The 22,761-nt window shown below is 46.5% G+C and overlaps 1 protein-coding gene across 4 annotated transcripts in view; it reads right to left on the reverse strand.

Annotated features, from left to right (window-relative positions):
- Positions 1 to 4,101: 4,101 nt before the first annotated feature.
- The window catches only part of SLC8B1 (solute carrier family 8 member B1), a 33,200-nt gene continuing 14,540 nt past the window's right edge, over positions 4,102 to 22,761 (reverse strand). For 3 of the 4 annotated variants that reach the window (XM_081175284.1, XM_081175283.1, XM_081175285.1), the window contains exons 3-16: positions 20,533 to 20,685; positions 17,924 to 17,976; positions 17,319 to 17,377; positions 16,305 to 16,409; positions 15,907 to 16,074; positions 14,406 to 14,513; positions 13,771 to 13,827; positions 12,476 to 12,606; positions 10,562 to 10,703; positions 9,881 to 10,002; positions 8,384 to 8,537; positions 6,753 to 6,833; positions 5,357 to 5,421; positions 4,102 to 4,818 (exon numbers count right to left, since the gene is read on the reverse strand). In XM_081175284.1, coding sequence (XP_081031410.1) covers positions 4,621 to 4,818; positions 5,357 to 5,421; positions 6,753 to 6,833; positions 8,384 to 8,537; positions 9,881 to 10,002; positions 10,562 to 10,703; positions 12,476 to 12,606; positions 13,771 to 13,827; positions 14,406 to 14,513; positions 15,907 to 16,074; positions 16,305 to 16,409; positions 17,319 to 17,377; positions 17,924 to 17,976; positions 20,533 to 20,685 — 1,596 coding nt within the window. In that variant the 3' untranslated portion in view covers positions 4,102 to 4,620. Of the gene's footprint in view, positions 4,819 to 5,356; positions 5,422 to 6,752; positions 6,834 to 8,383; positions 8,538 to 9,880; positions 10,003 to 10,561; positions 10,704 to 12,475; positions 12,607 to 13,770; positions 13,828 to 14,405; positions 14,514 to 15,906; positions 16,075 to 16,304; positions 16,410 to 17,318; positions 17,378 to 17,923; positions 17,977 to 20,532; positions 20,686 to 22,382; positions 22,493 to 22,761 lie in introns of those variants that run through there. The other variant, XM_081175286.1, reaches the window with a different exon arrangement.

The raw sequence follows: 22,761 nt of genomic DNA on the forward strand, positions 1-22,761 counted from the left end.
TGTATGGTATACACTTTGAATATGCCAAATACTTTCCACCACAAATGTCTTCCATCAATGGTGTCATGTAAAACAAAGAAAATGACAAATAGCTAAAAACATTTTAAAAACAAACAAAAAAAAACACCTACCAATCCAGGATAAACAAACAAGCAAACCAAACCCAACCTTGGTTTTGGCTCTTGCATACAAAACTTTATAGAGGACAAAAGACTTCAAAACTTCCTTTGAAAATATCAATCTTGAAAAAAACTGTCAATTTTCAATAAGTCCTAATTATGCTAATGCAAACTTCAGCCTTACCAAATGTCTGCATTAACTTGCAAAGTCTTGAGAAGGTTAAATTTGAATCAAAGCCTACTGGTATCAGCTTGTCATTATTTATCCAAGACGCGCTGACATTTTTAAAGAGAGCTAAATCACATTTATTTATTCATTTCCTTCCCAACCTTCACCCTAAGGTCCCTGGGAGGGTTACAATATTAAAGCACAATTAAAAACATATTTAAACAACTTGCAATCATAAAAATAAGGTGGACCCTAAAAGTAATTTAGTTTCCCTGATGCTATCTTAGACCTTTGCAGACCTTTTGTTCTGAAATGTATTTGGCACATGTTGAAGAAGACTTTATAAGATTTGCCCTACTAAGTTCATTATTGGATGTTTCCTAAATATGATAAATTTTACTGTAATAAAAAATTATGTATTTAATCTATTCTCCCCCTTAACTCTCAGAATCCTTTTTAAAAAACACCTAAATACATTTTAAAACATCTTTAAAATTGCTGACGTTTCATCAAGTGATAAAATTTGTAGTTTGCAGGTACACCAATGTAAGGAATAAATGGAGTGAGATACCACTAAGAGCTTCTTCCCAATATATGAGTTTGTCTATTGTAGATGTGAGGAACCTTTAGCTCTTCAGACACACCTGAACTATAGCTTCCATCAGCCCTGGCAAGCATGGTCATTGGGCTAGGGGCTGATGGGAGTTGTAGTTCAGCGATAGCCGGAGGACCAGAGGTCGTCCCCCACCCCACCACCCATCTATTGCTTCTGGTTAGTAACATTTAAACCTAATAGCGATACTAGTGAGATGACTTCCTAGAGCAGGGATGGAGGAAACCAGTGGCCTTCCAGAGGCTGTTGGGACTTCAACTCCCATCAGGCCCTCACAGCACAGCCAGCAGAGAGGGATGATGGGAGTTGAGGTCCACAAACACCTGGAGGACCCACAGGTTCCTTCATCCCCATCACAGAGAAACTCTTGGAAATTGATACAGTCATACCTTAGTTCTCAAATGGCTTTGTTGTCGAACAAATTGGCTCTGGAACGCCTAAAACCTGGAAGTAAGTGGTCCAGTTTTCGAACGTTTTTTGGAAGCTGAACATCTGACGTGGCTTCAACTTGAGTGCCGGAAGCTCCTGCAGCCAATTGGAAGCCGCACCTTGGTTTTCGAACAGTTTCGGGAGTCAAACAGACTTCTGGAATGGATTAAGTTCAAGAACCAAGGTATGATTGTAGTCCCAAACCACAGGCCATAAATACTAATTGAATGCCAAGGAACATACTTATGAGTAAAAAAGCATAAGAGGAGCCTGCTGGATGAGACCAGTGGCATATCTAGTATAGCATCAAGGGCTACCCAGATGTCCCAGTGGGACACTGGCAGCCAGGACCTGAGCATGAAAGCACTTTCTGTCCTGTGGTTTCCTAGCAACTGGTATTCAGAAGCACCCTAAGTTAGCTGGATGGTGTTTGCTATCCAGTTTTCCTTTTGCCTTTGAGTTCTTGTGTTGCACAGCAGGACTTAAAGCACTGCCCATGTCCAGTTCCCCACCTCCAAAGAACCTACTAGCTGTAACCATTGAGACATTCTCTGTGGCTGTCCCATTGCGTCACACTGAATGAGGCAAGTTAAAACAAGGTAGTGGGAAAGGTTCTAGGTTTCCAAACACTGATGAATGAAACCTTCTGAGATCGGATACCAGCAGACAGAATTGCCCAACAGAGAGGAACCAGCAGGGCCCTTTTTTTGAGGAACAATGGGACAGGGGAAAGCTTTTTGGGATGTCTTTGTCCAGACCCACCGTCTGGGTGGATTAACCAAGCTGGCCACTGTGCAAGGCTCCCAGACTTCCTGTTGCTCAACACGGGTGCTGAAAAGCTTGTGCGCTGGTCAAGCGCTGATCCCAGGAATAAAACTGCCTTGTCATGCCTCTGCCTCCCAGGATGAAACTGACTGGAAATTAGCAGCGAATCAGCAAATCACATGCAGCAAGATGCACTTGTGCAAACTCAGCTTACAATTTTGCCAGCCCAGAATGAAACAAAATAAAACGGGTTTGCTGCAAAAAAGTGTGTGTGTGTGTGTGTGTGTGTGTGTGTGTGTGTGTGAAGTGACAATAACAGAGCAGGCCACAACACACACAAGTGCCTCAGGTTGTGTAAGCATGCTCATGATGCCACAACTTCTGCAGTCTGTAGTTGTACCCTGGGCTTGGTCTGAGTTCTCAAAGGGCATCAATTCCAACTCCCCAAAAATCCTCCAGAGAACAAAGCAGTTAATAGTGCAATCCATGCAGAAGTAGCCTTGGATATGAAAGCCAAGAAGTTTCTTGGCACAATGGTGAAGGGGGGGGGGAGGCCAAAAATAAATACGTTTTCTGAAAGGCAGAAAAAAGCATCCAGCGTTCCTAGTGAGAGTTTTGGTGGAAACCAAAAACGACACACAAGGTTGGAGGCCAGTAATTTATGAGCATAGAAAGTGGAATAGCTATGGCGCCCTTGCATTTAGACCACATCTGGCAAAAGAGGGGGGTTTGGGGGGCGCACGAAATACTGACCATATCCATTTGCCGGACAACGACCACATTGACACCATTCACTTAAAGCACTACGATACCACTTTAAACAGTTATGGAGCCCCCCCCCCAAAATAATTGTATTAAGAGTACTGAAAGTTGTGGGGAGGCCCTTATTCCACTCCCAGAGCTACAATTCCCAAGCTTCCCTATGAAGAGGAATTGACTGTTAAACCGCTCTCAGAATTGTTGCTCTCGGAGGGGAATAAGGAGTTCTCCTAAGAACTTTCGGCACTATTAACAAACTACAGCTCCCAGAATTCTTGGGGAAGCCATGACTGCTTAGAAGTGCCACCATAGTGCTTTTAAATGTCTGGTGTGTGAATTTGGGTAGCGAATGGGAGCATTTCTGCTGAATCCACTACAACGTTGCAGCCTGGGATTGCTCCTGTTCCAGCCTCTAGTCCATTCCCATGTTTTCCATCCCACTTCCTAAAAACTCGCAGCACTCAGTGACCACCAATGACATTCAGCTGGGCTGCCTGCAGTCATGGGGACCCCTTCGCAACCAGCAAGGAGGTCTGGGTAACCACTGTTATCTCTTCAATGGGGTTGGTCCATGAGAGATCACCACATTAAAGGGGGAAAAATACACTAACTACTAAATCTCAGTTTTGCTTAAAATTGCTGTACCCTTTCACTCCAACTGTAAAACATCTGTGCTACCGACTCTCAAACTTTGGAACTGTTGAAATATATACAACAAAAAATCCATTTGAGTTGGGTGACTCAAACTGGGTCCTTAAACCCGAAAATGTTAAGCAATGTGGATTAAAGTCATTTCAGGGGCCCCTCTGGGATTAGGGGCCCTGGAGCTTAAGCTTCACTAGTTTCATAGTACAGTTGTATCTTGGAAGTTGAGCGGAATCTGTTCTGGAACTCCATTCGACTTCGAAAACGTTCGAAAACCAAGATGTGGCTTCTGATTGGCTGCAGGAAGCTCCTGCAGCCAATTGGAAGCCGCGGAAGCCCTGCTGGATGTTCGGCTTCCAAAAATAGTTTGCAAACCGGAACACTCACTTCCGGGTTTGCGGCGTTGAAGATCCAAAATGTTCAAGAACTAAGCTGTTCGAAAACCAAGGTACGACTGTAGATCCACCCCTGGAACTCACTGCTGGATACTGGAAATAAAAGGGTGTTGTGTGCATGGCTTTTTTTTAAATGCAATACCTCTTAGTTGTAAATTTGCAGTTTCCAACCGAAATTTGAGAAAACCAAGAGCCACAAGCAGTACATACTGGGAGCAGTATGCTTTACCATCTTTCAAGACAGACAGGATCTAAAAACCACTCCTTGCAAAACCCATCCCCAAAAAACCTGACAATATTCTTTTCTTTTTTTAAAAAAAGCTTTTGTTTAAAACCTAAACAATGCCTTTCCTTATAAGAAAAGTTAATACTGATTGGGGGAACCGATGGCCTGTCCCCAAGGCCAAATGATCCCTGACTTATAATATAGGTCTTTAAAAGCAGGTGGCACCCTTGTGCCTTGAAAGACCGCAGCAACCTAACAACAGCTTGCCCAGGGCTCTGCGTAAGTTTCTGAGGTTTGAGTTGTGGTCTTGCTTCCCTCCGAGCAGTGGGTAACAGTCAAACCTGACAACCAGGTCCCTTTGGGCACTCGTCAGGGGTGTGTGCTTGTTGCAAGGCACTGTCTTCAAGTAGAGCAGCTTGGTCGCAAGAGGGGGACATTTGCAACCCCATCACCATTCTGCGATAACTTCAGAAGGAGGTCCACGATGAGAGATGTCTTCTTCAGATGGAGGCAAGTCGGATCACCCTGAACTCCGTCAGCAGCGCAACAGTCAGGAAGACCAGGTAGTAGACGATGAGGCAGCAGCCGTAGCCGTGCCCCAGATGGAAGCACTGAGCGGGCACAGAGACGAAGGAGAAGATCAGGCTGAGGCCCAGCGCGCCGGCCAGGATCCACACCAGAAGGCCCTCGGATTCCAGCTGCAAAGGGGAGACCGGAAAAGGGGAGTGAGCACACCGGATGCCATGGAGGACAGGACTAGACCTAACACAGGACAGCTAAAGTGGGCAAGGGCTGTGGCTCAGTGGTAGAACATCTGCCTTGCATGCAGAAGGTCCCAGGTTCAAAGCCCGGCATCTCCAGGTGGAGCTGGGAAAGACTTCCTTGTTTCTGGAGAGATGCTGCCAGCCAGTGTAGACATTACTGGAATAGATGGGCTGACTCAGGGTAAAGTAGCTACCCAAGTTGTACCCTCCAGATGTTGTTGGGCTACATCTCTCATCATCCCTGACTGTTGGACATGAACATGGCCAGCCTGGCTTCAGCTGTCTATGCTCTGGTGAAGACTACTGCAATGCACTGTACTTAGGGCTGCCTTTGAACCATCAATCGTCCCTGACCATTGACCATGCTGGCTGTGGGCTGATGGGAGTTGGGAGTCTGACAGCATTTGGAGGAATGCAGGTCTGTCCCACCGCCCCCGAGTGGAAGGAGAAATGGCAATGAGAGCGTCTGTACCCTCACGACTAGCTTGCTGCTCGTCATCTGAAGGAGGCAGCCGAGTCCAACGCCAACGAGCATATCTGCCGGCAAAGTTCAGGAAGAAGAAGAGGAGTTTGGATTTGATATCCCGCTTTATCACTACCTGAAGGAGTCTCAAAGCGGCTAACATTCTCCTTTCCCTTCCTCCCACACAACAAACACTCTGTGAGGTGAGTGGGGCTGAGAGACTTCAGAGAAGTGTGACTGGCCCAAGGTCACCCAGCAGCTGCATGTGGACGAGCGGAGACGCGAACCTGGTTCACCAGATTACGAGTCTACCGCTCTTAACCACTACACCATACTGGCTCTCTTAGGAGACAATCTGGCCAGGAAAAGCAATCAATCAGTGACCGGCTGTCCTCCCTTCTCTCCCCAGTCCCACAGAGGCAATGGACCTAGCCAGCAAACCCAGGCTGAGAGCAAATTCACGCAAGGAGTGGATGTGAAATTGAGCCAGCTGGCTTCTTGCTGCTGGAAGCCCCAGGCACCGGTTTGTAACACAGCAAGCAAAATCCACTGACTTTCTCTGATGAAGGCACACGGACCTAGGATCTACGTGCAACAGTTTGTCCAGGGCAGCTTCAATGGAACCTCCCCATCCAGAGGCAGAATACCTCTTGAGCACATTTATTCTCCTACAAACAGGAGACTGGGGGGGGGGGGGTACTGCCTCCACTGTTCTGCTCATGAGCTTCCCAGAGGGATATGGCTGATCAAGAAGGCACCTGACTAAATGGGTCCGATGCAGCAAGACTCTTTGCGTGAGAATTGTAAGAGCGAGAAGCCTATAGAGCCAAGGATAAACCCTCTTTGGGCATTCAGCTTGCGTACACAAGGGCAAAAGGAGGAAACATGCAGAGATCTTTCCTAATTCTACTTAATTCAAGAGGGTTCTGGAAGCTTCCCTGTGTGAAAAAAGCAAGCAGAAGGTTCATGATGTTTGGGTTATTCCTTCAGAGAAGCTGAGTACAGCTGGCTTAAACTGGTTCTGCTATCTCTTCTGTGTCAAGGTCATGCTGACTATAAAAGTCTCTCTCTATCTCTCTTTCCTTCGATCTCTCTTTCCTTCTGGTGTGGTGTTCTGTACATAGTATGCTTAGTGTTAAGGTTTAGACTTATTATAAGCTATTGTAAGTTTAAGTTAAGTCTGCTGCAACTGGATTTCTTATGGACAGTGCCAATCCTGAATGTATTAGATTTGTGACCATTATGCTCATTTGCCTTCAGTAAAGCTCTGCTGGATGAAATACTAATTGCCTCTAGTCTATTTGTTGGGAATCCCGCAATGTGTTTAAGTTTTTACTCTGCTAACTATACATCTGGAATCTACTCTGGATCAATACTGAGTAGAGTTTCAATGACACAAGGATACTGAAGATGATGCCACCAAAGCAGGCAGAAAAGGCCATGCGGGGGTATCCCTGCCGAGCCATTGTGAGGTCTGAGAAGGTGTCTGAAAGACAAATAAGGGGGAAAGGGGGGGACACACATCAATATATATTAACTTTAGCTCCCAAAGATTGAATTTGTTGATGCAGGTTCATTTTGTGGGGAGGAAACAGTGTCAGGGTGGGTTCCCAAACTTGGGTCTTCAGCTATTTTTGGACTACAATTCCTATCGTCCCTGACCACGGGTCCTGCTAGCTAGGGATGAGTGCCTCATAGGCTTAGGAAACGGTTTTCAACCAGGCAAGTTTTTGCCATCTGAGCCCAGTATTGTCTACACTGACTGGCAGCAGCTCTAACGCAGCCTCAGTCAGAGGAGACCCTTTTCCTGTCGCCCCCACTGTCTAACCCTTTTAAGCTGGAGAGGCTGGGGGTTGAACCCGGGACCTTCTGCATGCAAAGCAGATGCCCTACCACTGCACTACGGTGTTTTCCCCATCAGAAAGCTGTGCTATACGTGTGGTCTGTTTGTGGGGCTTCCCAAAGGCATCCGATTGGCCAACTGGGTGAAAAGGATGCTGGGACTGCATAGGCTGCTTGACTGATCTGTCATGCAGCCCATCATAACCAAAGCAGAGCTATTCTGAATTGGTGATGGGTCACTAACTTAGAAGGTTTCTTTTTTAAAATGAAATGGTGGTGCAGGGATTAGACAAAATCACAGAGGAAACAGGCTGTCAGGTATGTTTATATTTATATCCAACCTTTCCTCCAAGGAGCTCGAGGCATAACGACAACAACAACAACAACTGCTATTTCACAATGTAGTTCACAAAATGTATATACCACTTGAATTGAAAAACAAACGAACAAATCCCAAAGCTGTTTTTTAAAAAAGAAATTACTTATTATTAAGTAATTTCTTTTTGCTCTATAAGATGTACTTTTTGCCTCCTAAAAAGTAAGGGGAAATGTGTGTGCGTCTTATGGAGCGAATGCAGGCTGTGCAGCTATCCCAGAAGCCAGAACAGCAAGAGGGATTGCTGCGCAGCGATCCCTCTTGCTCTTCTGGCTTCTGGGATTCAGATTTTTTTTTTCTTGTTTTCCTCCTCCAAAAACTAGGTGCGTCTTATGGTCTGGTGCGTCTTATAGAGCGAAAAAGCAGTATATACATTTTGTGAACTAAATTTTGAAATACCTGTTGTTGTTGTTGTTGTTGTTGTTATTAATTACCCACTCTTCAGTACAAGGCCTGGTTAAAACAATTTAAGCACTAGGTTAAAACAGTTTAAAACAATTGACAATCACAAAAACAAGGCTGTTTTTAGGAATATACAACTCAAAATTTCAAAAGCCAGGGTAAAGAGGTATGTGCTTCTCCCCCTCTCCATTTTAGCCTAACACCCACCCTGCAAGGTAGGTTTGTGACTGGCCTAAGGGAAACCCAGTTGCTGGGTATAAAAGCAGCAGGAGGGGACTATTGTTCCTTTTTCCTGCTCTAGGGGCCTCCACTGCTTGTAAGTGACTGTGGGTCTCCTCGGGGGTAGGGTAGGATATAAATGCAATACATACATAAATGCCCAAGGCCTCTTTCCTCACCAGACCCCAAGTGCTCACCTCCAATGCTGTTTCCCCAGGCCAGCAGCGTCAGCCCCAAGACAGTGTTGCTCAGTCGGAAGATCACTCCCAAAGTCCTTAAGACGTTCACCACCTCTGTGGCAGCAGCGTTGATCCACATGGCGCTGACCAGGAAGCCCAGGAAGGCAAATAACTGTTGTGGCATCATGAGAAAAAGATTGGGGGGGGGGGGGAGGTCAAGGAAGTAGAGAACTGTCAACAAGGGCCTTTCCTTTGTTGTCAGGGGGCAACAAACATCTCCTTACCCCTTGGTTGTGTCTGGCTGTTAAATGGGCTGCTGCCGTATATGTGACAGTAAACCTGCATCGCCTGTTTTATTCTATCTGTAAACCCACAGAATACGTGGTACAGTAAGCCCACAATTTATGTGGGGTTTACATTCCAGGGATCATGCCTGAAGCCAAAACTGCATATACTGGCCCAGTATACCTGAAGGAGTGTCTCCACCCCCATCGTTCAGCCCGGAAACTGAGGTCCCACTCCGAGGGCCTTCTGGCGGTTCCCTCACTGCAAGAAGTGAGGTTACAGGGAACCAAGCAGAGGGCCTTCTTGGTGGTGGCACCCGCCCCGTGGAACACCTGCCCATCAGATGTCAAGGAAATAAACAACTATCTGACTTTTTAGAAGACATCTGAAGGCAACCCTCTTTAGGGAACTTTTTAATATTTGATGCTTTATGGTGTTTTTAATATACTGTTGGAAGCCACCCAGAGTGGCTAGGGAAACCCAGCCACATGAGTGGGGTATAAATAATTATTTTTTTATTATCATTATCATTACTACAGTGGTACCTCGGGTTACAAACACCTCGGGTTACAAACATTTCAGGTTACAGACTCTGCTAACCCGGAAGTAGTACTTTGGGTTAAGAACTTTGCCTCAGGATGAGAACAGAAATCGTGCACTGGTGGCACGGCGGCAGCAGGAGGCCCCATTAGCTAAAGTGGTACCTCAGGTTAAGAACGGACCTTCAGAATGAATTAAGTTCATATCCAGAGGTACCACTGTATCCCCAAAACACACTGAGTTCAGTGGCAGGTGAGATTTCTAAAGTCCTATTTCCTGGATGCCTGCCCCCTTTCAGCCCTCTTTCTCTTAAAAAAATATTTTTTTGGGTCAAGTGTGTAAAAGCTGAATGCGCACAAATAAAATATAAATTGTGGGCTTACTTTATTAAGGTATGATTTACTCAGAGAAGACCCATTGAAATGAACATGACAAGGGGCACATTTGCAGCAAGCATTTATAAGGCACTATGATGCCACTTTACACAATCATGGCTTCTTCCCCCCAACAATACTGGGAGCTGCAGTTTGTTCAGGGTGCTGAGTTATTAGGAGACACCACCACCCCTATCCCTCCCCCCACCACAGAGCTACAATTCCCAGAGTTCCCTGTGAAAAGGGACTGATTGCTAAACCACTCTGGGTGCAGGATGAAAATGTTCACGAGAGAGATTTGAGCAACGGTGCTCACCCAGTGATATCGGGGTGGCTCTTCGTTCCTCGTAGTGCAGAAGATGACAACAGCCAAGGCAGCCCCCAGGAGGACCACCAGGCCCCAAACTGGGAAGACCCCGTGGATTTTGTGAAACCCATCTGCAAGAGAGCAAGAGAATGGAGACACTAAGTTAGCCTTCTTATATTCAACGGGGTTGATTCAGTCCTGTAATTTGAAATGGGGAGGGTGGTGTTGGGGTCAGCAAACTTTTTCAGCAGGGGGCCGGTCCACTGTCCCTCAGACCTTGTGGGGGGCCGGACTATATATATATATATATTTTGGGGGGGAATGAATGAATTCCTATGCCCCACAAACAACCCAGAGATGCATTTTAAATAAAAGCACACATTCTGCTCATGTAAAAACACACTGATTCCCAGACCGTCCGTGGGCCGGATTTAGAAAGTGATTGGCCCAGATCCAGTCCCCAGGCCTTAGTTTGCCGACCCATAGCTGATGGAGTAACAATGAACGATGGAGGAATGATGGAGTAATAACATGCATTCGTACATCACTTTAAGTAGCCCAAAACACTTAGGAAGCAGCCTTACCCCACGTTAGACTGTAGCCTTGTTCAAACATTCTCTACAAATACACAAAGGGCAAAAAGGGACACAAAAGGCCACACTGCCTTTGGGAGGAAAGGCGGGTGCTTACATGTGCCCGACTTCAGTGTGAGGATGCAGACAAGGGGCCCAGTGAGGAGGTGAAGGCAGTTCAAGGGCCGCCTCCAGTTCTGATCTTCCCTGTCGGGGTCCACAATGGGCACAGTCAGCAGTAGGACAAACTCCACTGGCAGCTGGGGAGGAGAGAAAACGGGGGGTGGGTGAAAGTGCTATATAACATGTGGAGACGATTGCCACATCTGCACAAACGTGCATATCAACGGCCGGGATTCTTAGGTGCCTTTTTAAAAATTCAAATTTTATTTGAATTTAATTTAATTATTTCATAAAATATATACACCCTCCCACTTGAATGTTTAAAAATTAATAAACCCCAAAGCAGTTTAAAAAATAACGACTAAAACAATAAAACACTTAAAAGCAACAATTTAGTAAAACAACAACAATTTAAACATTCAAAGAATTAAAATAAGGAAAAGACAGGCTAAACCACATGGCAGCATTCTAGATATCTGGGTAGTCTTGCCTCAAAATGTTTTTAGCAGGTGTCTAAGAGAGTAGAGTGAAGGTACCTGCTTGATACGAATAGGCAAAAATTAATGTTTTTAAACAACGTTTTTAATAATAATCTTTGGGGTTTTTTCTGTGGGGGGAAGCAGGGGTACGCATACCCCTAAACATTTTGTGAATCTAAGTTTGGCCTCATTGAGGGGCGGTATTTCAATATGAGCAGGAAAAGTAGAGTACCCCTAATTTTTTTTTAAAAAACCACTGATTAAATAAATAATAATAATAATAATAATAATAATAATAATAATAATAATAATAATAATAATAAATGCCTATCTGAGATGCCCCAGCTATTCTGGGTGGCTCCCAAGAAAATACTAAAAATACAACATCAACCATAAAAAACTTCCCTGAAAAGGGCTGCCTTCAGATGTCTATCACAATATAGGTGGGAAAAAAATACAAACATGATTTAAAATTCATATGTATAGACCCAACTGTGGCCCAAGTAATCTGTCACGCCTGGAGTCTATCCACTTCTGGCCTAGGGGCAAAGATGGAGGACTTTAGGAGTCCAAAAATATACTGAGTAGAGGACACAATTCCCACCAGCCCTTTCCAGTTACGGCCAAGAGACAGGGAAGGGCCGCAGGTTCCTCCATCTCTGGCCAAGGTTCCCACACAACTGTCATCATCAATGTCTAGACTGTTATTTTGTGCTGAGGTAACTTCTGTGCTGTTTCATGCATGTCACAAGGGACACGCAAAAGCCACCAGAAAAGTGAAGTGGCTGTGACACCGTCTGCAGACCCTTTGCACCTCAGAGACCATGGGTGTGAAAGTTGGGCTTTAGGCGGTTGTTCACTGCCACCAGCCATGAAGCAAGCTTCTCCTCAGACAAGAGCTTCACAGACTGGGGTGGGGGGAAGAAGGGAGAATAGTGGAAGTAGAAATGTCCCAGTGTGAGGGACATGAGGCACAGGCCACATTCACACTATGATACCACTTTAAACAGTCATGGCTTCCTCCAAAGGATTCTGGGAGCTGCTATTTGTCAAGGGTTTCTGGAGATTGTAACACTGCAGGGGGCAATACTACAGTTCCCAGAATTCTTTGAGGGAAAGAGAGTATACTTCGGAGGTGCTTTAAACATGGACACCACATTCACATATCAAACATTTATTTAAAGCACCATGATACCACTTTAAATATGGCTTTCCCCAAAGGATTCTGGGAGCTGTTGTTTGTTAGGTGCCCTGAGAGTTGTTAGCAGCTCTCCGAGGGGAATAGGGTGACTCCTATTTTGAGTTGTTTTGTTCAGCATTATTGTACATGTTTGTGCAAAGTCCGTTTCTGAATGCTGGTCGCTGGCTGAGATAAATAAATTGATGGAAGTAAAAAAATAGAAAATAAAACTGCATTTAAAGAGAGTAACCTTGCAGATCTTGAGCAGCCGCCAATAGCAGGGCTTCCTCCTCCACTTTCGGTAATCCAGAGGATTCAAGGAGTGTGTCAGAATCTGGAGGGTGCTCTCTTCCGAAGGCAGCAAAGGTCGGTATTCTTCCCCTATGCGCAGAGAGAGGGTAAAGTGAGATAGATAGAGCCGGCCCAGAAAGGAGAAACTGACAGAGCTGTCAGCCGATTGGAAAATGTTTGCAGGGAGGGTTGCACAGAAATATTATTTACGTGTGGAGGAGGTTGCAGAGCTATCAAAGTCATTCCCCCCAGTCACACACATTCAGCACACACCAGGAGTTGTTCTATGTGCAAATGGTTGCAGAGCCCCAGTCAGGATGCATGCACAGAACTCCTTCCGACGCATGTTGAATGTGCAGGCACTGGGAGATTATTGGATCATGGGGCAATGGGGGGAGTACACACTGTCCCCCTCAAAAAAATAATTTCTATGCATGGAGGGCTGTTTTATCACCCGCCTCATGACCCATGAAATTTAAAACAAAATTTGCGGACTGCCAAACACCTTAATATAGGCTGAGAAATAGAGCAAAGATGGTCCACAAATGAAAACCATGCTTTTAAAATCATCATCATCATCATAAAATAGAAATATATATATAAAATTGTCCAGTGGCACCTTAGAGACCAGCTAAGTTTGTTCTTGGTATAAGCTTTTGTGTGCCACTGGACAATTTTTTTAAAAAAATTATATTTCTACTGCGTCAGACCAACACAGCTACCTACCTGAATAATAAAAGACATTCATCTTTATCGTTTTTGGCACCATCCCCTATTACAGTAACACACCAGAATAAAAAAAAGCTTCAAGCAATAAGCTAGTGTTTTCTTAATACACAGGTCCCTTAATTATTATCATATCCTCCAACCAATGCATTAACTAAAACCTGTTAGTAAACAGTTAAAATTGTCAGTAGAGTTGGAATATCACTTCTTGTTTAAGGATGAATTCTAGATACAATGGAGATGTAAAAGATTTGGATCATTATGAAAGATGCAGGAGGAAATGATTAATAACAGGACCCACAAAGGGGAGGATGGGAGTCCAGGAGATTCCTTGGAATCTTGTTTTTATGGATCTATGTTCGATATATGACCTTAAAATTTTAATGTGAAAAACCAAATTATTTTATTTTATTTTTTTAAAACCTGACTTAGTTTTGATCTTCTGATCAAAGGGTTGCAGCGCTTGTCGTAAGAGTTGGTGCGTTATCTGTTCAGCCCTTGGGAGACACGGGCTCAAATGTGACTCACCGTATTCGCCTCCATTGGCGCTCGAAGTGTCCCCATCTTCAGAGTCTGTTGGCAGCTCTGCAGCAAGAAGAGGACAGGAAAGAATAGTTACAGTGGTCCCTTGGTTCTCAAACTTAATCTGTTCCGGAAGTCCGTTCCAAAACCAAAGCGTTCCAAAACCAAGGCGCTCTTTCCCATAGAAAGCAATGCAAAATGGATTAATCCGTTCCAGACTTTTAAAAACAACCCCTAAAACAGCAATTAAACATGAATTTTACTATCTAATGAGACCATAGAGCCATACAATGAAAGCAATAAACAATGTACTGCAGTCACACAATCAATCAGTCAGTAGCTGAACTGGGTTCCGCACAGTCAGAAAAACAAAAACAATAGAGCCACAAAAACACAAAATAAATAGCAAAAACAGACAGATCTCAGCGTAACACTCAAACTGGAAGCATAACACTCAAAACAGAGCATGTTCGGCTTCCAAAAAAAGTTCGCAAACCGGAACACTTACTTCGGGTTTGCAGTGTTTGGGTTCCAAGTTGTTTGAGTACCAAGGCATTTGAGGTACCACTGTATAAGGGTTGGGAGGGTCTGCATGCAAAGCAAGAGAAGGATTTCCCTACATGTCTCTTTGCACCCCTCACCTGGCTCTGCAGGGCTAGAAGGGCCCGGCCTCTCCCTCCGCTGCCTCTTGTGGAGCCACGTAGAGACGACGACCGTCAGGACGTAGAAGATGTAGAGACAGAGGTAACCTGCAGGGGAAGCCAACCCTTCACAACAGCCCGTTTGCCCTGCTCATCCTGCACCACCACACAATTTAACACAGGCCCCTGTCTGCGTACCCACTGTTACTTTTAGAGCACATCCGAAGAACATCCTTTCCCTCAAAGAATTGTGGGGACTGTAGTTTACCTGGTGGAGTAAGCGTAATCCACAGCAATCCTTAATAAACTACAGCGCCCAGAATTCTTTGAGGGAAAGGATGTTTTCAATGTAGAGGTCCCAATCCTACCTACATTTAAGGCCCTATGATACTACTTAGAGCAGTCATGGCTCCCCACCCCCAAGAATCCTGGAAGGTGGAGTTTGTTTAGGGTGCCAAGATATTCTTATTACCCTTTGAGAGGGGAATAACTCTCAGCATGTGCAATAAACTACAATTCACAGCTCAGAGAGAACAAGGCCAAATAATAGAATTGTGGAGTTGGAAGGGACCTCAACACTCATCTTGTCCATTGCTCTTGCAACCACTGCCAAAGAATCCCTGGCAGATGGCCATCCAACTTGTTTAAAATCCCTCAGTGAAGGAGAGTCCAAAACCTTCCAGGGTAGTTCATTCTACTGTTGAACAGCTCTTAGCATCAAAATTTCTTCCTAATGTTTAGTCAGAATCTCCCTTTGAATCCACTGGTTCGGATCCCACCCTTTGGAGCAGCAGAAAACCAGCTTGCTTTTGATAGGCCTTCAAATAATTAACTAATTAATTAATTAACAACAACAATTTGTATACTGCCATAGATCTCAGGGCAGTTCACAACAACAAAAAAATCACAATATAAAAAACACCTCTCAGTCCTCTATTCTCTATGCTAAACATACCCTACTCCCTCAACTGTACCTCATAAGGCTTAGTTTCCAGACCCTTGATCATCTTGGTTGCCCTCCTCTGCACATGTCCCAGCTTGTCAATATCCTTTTTAAAATGGGGTGCTTGTCAATATCCTTTTTAAAATGGGGTGCCCAGAACTGGACAGAGAAGTCCAGGTCAAGTCTGACCAAAACAGACTAGAGTAGGCCTTGGACTTCCCTTGGACACTAGAAACCTGTTGATGCAACCTAGAATTGCCTTAGCTGCTTTTTGCTGTTGTATCATACTACTGACTCATGTTAAGCTTGAGGTCTATTAAGACCCCTAGATCCTTTCTGCATGTACTGCTGTCAAGGTAGGTGCTGCCCCACCCCTGAATGTACATATATAATCCTGAGACCCTCCAGGTGCGGCTGGACTAGGACTCTGGTCATTTCCTGATTATCAGCTGCACTACTGGAGAAAGCCACAGGTTCCCAAACGCCCTGGGACTTAGAGGGACCTTTTGCCCGGGCTAGGACGGCACTCGCTTCCCTTGGCCCTTGATATATACTCACTCAGGGCCTCTGCCAGGCTGACCTCCTCAAAGTAGAGGGCCACAAAAGTGAGGAAGACAGCGACCATGTAGAAGATGGCATCCCTGAGGAACGGCCTGGAGGCCGCAGTGAACGGCCTCACCAGGGCTATGCCACCGGCTACGACGGTGGTGACAAAGATACCAGCACCTGGAGAAAAGGAAAGGAAGGATAAGTTCCCACATAGCTGGAAGACTGGCAAGGCATGACTGCCAAGCAATCAGAGAGCCACGATCAATGGCCTGCTGTTAGCACAGAAAGCCCTGAACCACTTAGGGCCAGGATACTTGGTAGACGGCCTTTCTGCCATACAGAGCCAGGCAATCTTTATGATCATTGGACAAGGCCCTGCTGGTCATGCTATGACTGGCTACACGTACCGAACAGCGCTCCAACAGCTAACCCCGCTGTCCGCGGGTCGGAGAAAGCCACGACGGCGCTGAAGACGTCGGGTGCGCCATTCCCAAAAGCCAGGAAGGTGACACCATGAAGGAAAGGGCTAAGGAAGAAATGGAGACAGCGGGCCCAGTGGAGGGAATGGGCCTCATCCCAGGGCGTTGGCTTTGTTCTTTCAGATTTTGTGCGAGGCCAAAATTCGGCGCGGCCAACACCTCTCGCCCTATGTTCTGCTCAACTCAGTACGCCACAGTTGCAATGCCCTTCAGCACCCAGTGCAGGGCTTTGCAGTTGATTAAAAAACGCCTTCTAACAGATTAAACTTGGGGTGGGAAATCTCAGGCCAAGGGGGGCAAAGGAAGTCCTTCAGGCATTATCTGGCCTTTGGGACTCTCCCAGGAACCGCACCACCAGCTCTGTTGTGTGCCCCACCCTCCCTGCCAAAGGATTTAGTGCCTGGCCGAAACTTTGGTGCCTGCCTGTCTGGCGAATGGAGAGGAATGTGCTGCTGTAGAAATCTCCCTGGCTGGTATGGGGCATACTGTAGAAAGGTCGGGAGCAGGGGTAGCCAGCATGGTCCCCTCTGGATGCTGTTGGGACTCCAGCTTCCATTAGCCTCGGGGTCAGCATGGCCAAAGACCAGGGATGATGGGAGTTGTAGTGCAAAATAAAAAACTACAGAGCACCATGTTGGCTACACCCTTGGGCTAAGGGGCCCATCTGATGCTCCGCCTTCTTTTTGCCTCTGGCCACGCCCACCCCTGGCATGTGGCCCTTGGGAAGTTGCCCATGTGAAAAAAAGGATTCTTGCACCTCTGGATTAAACCATCGCAATCCGGGCCGGGGAGGGGGGTTCAATTCACCATGTTCCTCCACCTGTTAGCAACAGACCACCCCTGGGTTAGATAACAGGAGACTGAAAAGACCCAATGAGCTCCCCCACTTTCCCACCCTTCTCTGGTGCCTCTGAGGACCCAGAACAAATTCACCAAAGGATACTGCAACATTGTGTGCCAGCTTCAGCTTGGTGGAGATGGCAGATAAGTTGGGGCAGAAGCTTAAGGGTGGAAGGAAAAAAAAAAGGTTACAAGTTTGATGAAGAATATAGGAAGCTGTTTTTTTTCAGAGTCCCATTATTGGTTCTGTATTGTCTGTAGGATTTCAGACTGAGGTCCCTCCCAACACAACCTGGAGACGCCAAGGGGAATGGACTTTTGCCACTGAGTCATGCTCCTGCAACAAGGGGAGTTGCTCTTCAAGGGGGAAGAGTCAGGCCCAGTCTACATGAGGAGCAAACTACAGTTTCCAGGAATATTATTTTGGGGGGGAGCCATGCTTGTTAACATGGCAGAAGAGTGCTTTTAAATGCACGATGCAGATGAGTCTTGCGACTATTTTTTAGCAGCATGCACTTAATAAAATATGAATGAATGACAAACTGGAGAGGAAGTAGAGAGAACCATTTCTGAATGACAGCATCCCATTTCCAAATAGCCTTATATCCTGTTATGGCCCTTCCCCCCATTTGAAGGCTAGGAAGCCGCCTTTTAAAAACTTGCGGCGGAAGAGGAAGCGAGAGACACCCGGCGTTGCTGTTACTTACAATTTCTCGGCTGTGACCCCAAGGATGACAAAGAGATAAACCAGCCACAGAGCCTGCGGGAAACCCAGAGACAATTCCCGTCATGAAAAAGCAGGGGGAAAGGGAAGGACTCCAAAACATTCTGTGGCTTGAACAAAATGTTTTTGAAAAAACTGTGCATAGTTCTGATAATTCCAAAGTCTCAATAAATCAATCAATCTGCTCCTGAACTTAAACGCTCTTAGTACTCAGCTGCACCCTAAATTCTCAGAACAGGTGTCAGTCTGTTCCCTTTATCTTATATTTAATTGCAGAATACTAATTTAACTTGTTGCAGAACCTAATATAACCCTGGGTCAACTTCTGGGAGTGCAGGAAGCTGTTTTATACAGAGTGAGACCACCAGGCCATCTAGCGTAGGATTAACTGCACTGATTAGCAGTGGCTCTCCCCCAGTCCTACCTAGAGATGCCAGGAATTAAATATGGGACCTTCTGCATGCAAAGCAGGTGTTCCAACTACTGAGCTGTGGTCATCACAAATAAACTCAACTTCCGATCCTTCTTCAGACATTTGGTATTGAACATGCCGATGCCAAGAACATGCAGGCTAACTCTGTCTGCTAAGCTGTTGACCAATGTGCTCAGCATGCTCCCCCAATTTTTTAATTATTTCGTACACACACACACTCCTTAATTGGGGGGAACCCCTTAAAGTGGTTTACAAAAAAACCACAAAACAATTTTTAATAAAATGATACAACTGAAAACAGATCAAAACAAGCACACATTCTACATATCTTTGCAAGCTTGTCCAATTGTCATACAACTGATCAATTACTAGCCCAAAGGGGCGCCTATGTATCTCCTCCATGGGGATAGGAATCCTGGTCAATAACAGTTCCCATTCTTGATTAGATAGAATCATAGATTTGTAGAGTTGGAAGGGACCCCAAGGATCGTTTCATCCAACCCCCTGCAACACCGGGATATATATTTTTTGCGCAATGTGGGGCTTGAACCCCCAACCCTGAGATTAAGAGTCTCACGCTCTATCCTAATGGAGGGGAGCCACATATGCACCTTCTAGGGTGTGGAGGTGGGCAGAGACAGGGCTTGCGTACTTTGCAGCCTTTTCACTTCCTTATTCAAAGATGCCTGAGTAGAATTCAGGACAGATCCTGCAAATGCAAATCAGGCAATTTGCCTTGGGCTAAACTCACAAGAGGAGATTCTCAGAAAAGATACCAAAATGCAAGTTCTCCTGCTCCACCTTCCTCCTTCCTAAAGCTGCCCTTGCCCTGACCCAGCAAACACCCTTAGCTGCAGCGTCATCCCTTCCTGGTCCCTCTTCCCAGAAAAAAAGAAGCAGATCCTCTTTCTTAAAAGGAGCCGGTTCCTTGCGCTTGATCAATCTGCCTTCCCACAGCTCCACCACATGTGGCTGCCATTCTTTCCCCCAAAGTAGCTGGCGTCTGTTGCACAGTCGAGCCGAACCAGCTCACGCTTGCTTGTTCTTGCTCAAAATCTCCCAGCGCCACATGCAACCTGTCAGCAGCATGTGCAAGATACAGCTAATACAATGCCTGCTGGATCAGACCAAAAGCCGGAATAATTAATAATAACAATAATTTACCCCGCCCATCTGGCTGGGTTTCCCCAGCCACTCTGGGCGGCTCCCAACAGATTATTAAAAATAGAATGAAAGATTAATAACTTCCCTAAACAGGGCTGCCTTCAGATGTCTTCTAAAAGTCAGATAGTCGCTTACAGTGGTACCTTGGTTCTCAAATGCCTTGGTACTCAAACAACTTGGAACCCAAACACTTCAAACCTGGAAGTAAGTGTTCCAGTTTTCAAACATTTTTCGGAAGCCGGACGTTCTCCATTCTGAGTGCCACACTTCCGTTTTGAGTGTTACGCTGAGATCTGTCTGTATTTGCTATTTATTTTTTGTTTTTGTGGCTCTTTTTTGTGCGACTGTGTGGAACCCAGTTCAGCGATTGATTGATTGATTGATTGATTGATTGTGTTACTGCAGTACATTGTTTATTGATTTCACTTTATGGATCAACAGTCTTGTTAGATAGTGAAATTCATGTTAAATTGCTGTTTTGGGAGTTGTTTTTAAAAGTCTGGAATGGATTAATCCATTTTGCATTACTTTATATGGGAAAGCGCGCCTTGGTTTTGGAAGGGACTTCCGGAATGGATGAAGTTTGAGAACCAAGGGACCACTGTATTTCCTTGACACCTGATGGGAGGACGTTCCACAGGGTGGGCGCCACTACCGAGAAGGCCCTCTGCCTGGTTCCCTGTAACCTCAGTTCTCGCAGTGAGGGAACTGCCAGAAGGCTCTTAGCTCTGAACCTCAATGTCCGCGCTGAACTATAGGGGTGGAGACGCTCCTTCAGGTATACTGGGCCGATGTCATTTAGGACTTTAAAGGTCAGCACTAACACTTTTGAATTGAGCACAAGATCACTCTCCCCTCCTGCGGCAACTGATATTCAGAGGAGTCAGGAGGACCTCATGACATCTCACAGACTCTGCAGTCAACCAGCAACGCAACTAAGGGGGGCTCCTAAAATCCCTTCCCACCCACCCAGATTCCTCTACTTTGGTGCTTACATAGAGGGTCACTGCAAGCGGTTGGAGAGCAGCAGGGAAAACGCAGAAAGCTCCATTGAGGTAGTTGAGAAACCCGCCATCCATCTGGCAGTCTGGGTTGTTCCGGATGAAGAAGCAGCGCCTGGAGATGTTTTCCTTCCCCACTTCTCTGCACTGGAGGGACAAAAATTAAAAATACCGTATTTTTCGCCCCATAGGACGTACCGGCCCATAAGACGCACCTGGTTTTTTTGGGGGGGGGGGAAATAAAGGGGAAAAAATTATTCCCCCCCCCCAGGCGTGGGGGAAGCCCGAGCTTCCCCCAACCCCAGCCCCCAGAACAGGCTGCTGCCTGCAAGCCTCGCGCACCCGGCAGGACCTTCCGCCAGGCGCGGGAGGCTTGCGGACACCTTCCCAAAGCACGGGGCGTCCCCCGGAGGGCTCCCCATGCTTCGGGATGCAGGCTGCCGCCCCAAGCCTCGCACGCCCAGCAGGACCTTCCGCCAGGCGCGGGAGGCTTGTGGACACTCGCCCGAAGCACGGGGCGTCCTCCGGAGGGCACCCCGTGCTTCGGGATGCAGGCTGCCGCCCCAAGCCTCACGAGCCCAGCAGGACCTTCCGCCAGGCGCGGGAGGCTTGCGGACACCTTCCCAAAGCATGGGGTGTCCTCTGGAGGGCGCCCCCTGCTCCGGGCTGCAGGCTGCTGCCCGCAAGCCTTGCAAGCCCGCGGGAACTCCCCTGGGCTCACAAGGCTTGCGGATAGCTTCCTGAAGCCTGGAGAGCGAGAGGGGTCGGTGCGCACTGGCCCCTCTCGCTCTCCAGGCTTCAGCGAAAGCCTGCATTCGCCCCATAGGACGCACACACATTTCCCCTTCATTTTTGGAGGGGAAAAAGTGCGTCCTATAGGGCGAAAATTACGGTAAAATTAAGAGACCAGAAATCCCACCGTGAGGGTCCAGTCACTGCCAATCATTTATTTACGGAGGGCCAACATGGTGTGGTGGTTGGAGAGACAGATTTTGGACCTGGGAGACCAGGTTTCCAATCCCCGCTTGGCAGTGAAGCTAACTCGGCGACCCGTCTCTGCCTCTCAAGCCTACCTCGCAGGGTTGCTGTGAGGATACTACAGGGGAGAGAGATGGGTGCATGCTGCCTTGAGTGTGCTGGAGGAAAACGGGAAACGTAAATGTACAGATAAATAAAAGTTAAGTCTGCTTTTATCTTGGTTAGGGCATCTGCCTTGCAGGCAGAAAGTCCCAGGTTTAAATCTCTCATCTCCAGGTATGGCTGGGAGAGAACCCTGGCTGAAGCTGCTGCCAGCTGGTCTAGATGGAGCAATGGTCTGGTTTATGGCAGCTTCCTAGGCTCCTGCTGTGTTCTCAGCCAAATCTACTGCATAGGGCTGTTGTTGTTGGGATTAAGTGAGGAAGGGGAGAACTATGTATGCCATCTTGGGCTCCTTGGAGAAAAAGGTGGGATATCAATCAATCAATCAATCAATCAAAAAATAATAAAAATTAAATAAAAAGGCCCATAGGAGGGCCTAAGACAAAGGGGAATCTGAATCTCCCTTATATAAGAAATCAAAAGATCCTTTTGCCCTGCTTGGGAGAGGCTCTCAAGGAAGAAAATGATGGAAGTGCCAACCTCTCTTCCCCAAGCTTTTTGCACATTTCACAGGTGAATTGATAATTTTAGATCATTTGGGATCTTAGAGGCCATCCAGCCCAACCCTCCACTCAATGCCAGAGCTATAAAAGAATGCCAGATGAAACTACAACAGGAACTAGGAACAGGGGGAAAGGTGTTAACAGCGAACACCAACAGTTAGGATCTGGGTCCCGCAGTTTTGCAAAGAGCTAAACCACCACCTCGGATTGTTCCCAGGAGAGCACAGGAGGAGCAGCTGACAGACCCCAGAACGCTGGCATGCTGTGTTCCTGGCTGCCCAGCCCCATTATGAGGCAAGCTGCTGCATTCTACACCAGCTGAAGCTTCCAAACAGTCTTAAAGGGATGCCCACATAAAAGTGCAATGCAGTAGTTCAGCCCTGGGATGAAAGAGGACCACAGGGGTCTTCTTCAATGCATTCCTTCTCATACCATCCCTGAGAAGGGCTACTATAATACACATGCAGAACTACCCCCAGCTTGGCTCCGAGTAGAGAGAGGCCAGGAGTCAGGACTAATTTGGATCTGGGCTTGCAAGATAAGGGTGGAAGGAGATCTATGGGGCAGGCCCTCCCGCTGC

The sequence above is a fragment of the Podarcis bocagei genome (genome assembly GCF_964188305.1).
Source record: "Podarcis bocagei genome assembly, chromosome: 16".
NCBI classification, from domain to species: Eukaryota; Metazoa; Chordata; class Lepidosauria; order Squamata; family Lacertidae; genus Podarcis; species Podarcis bocagei.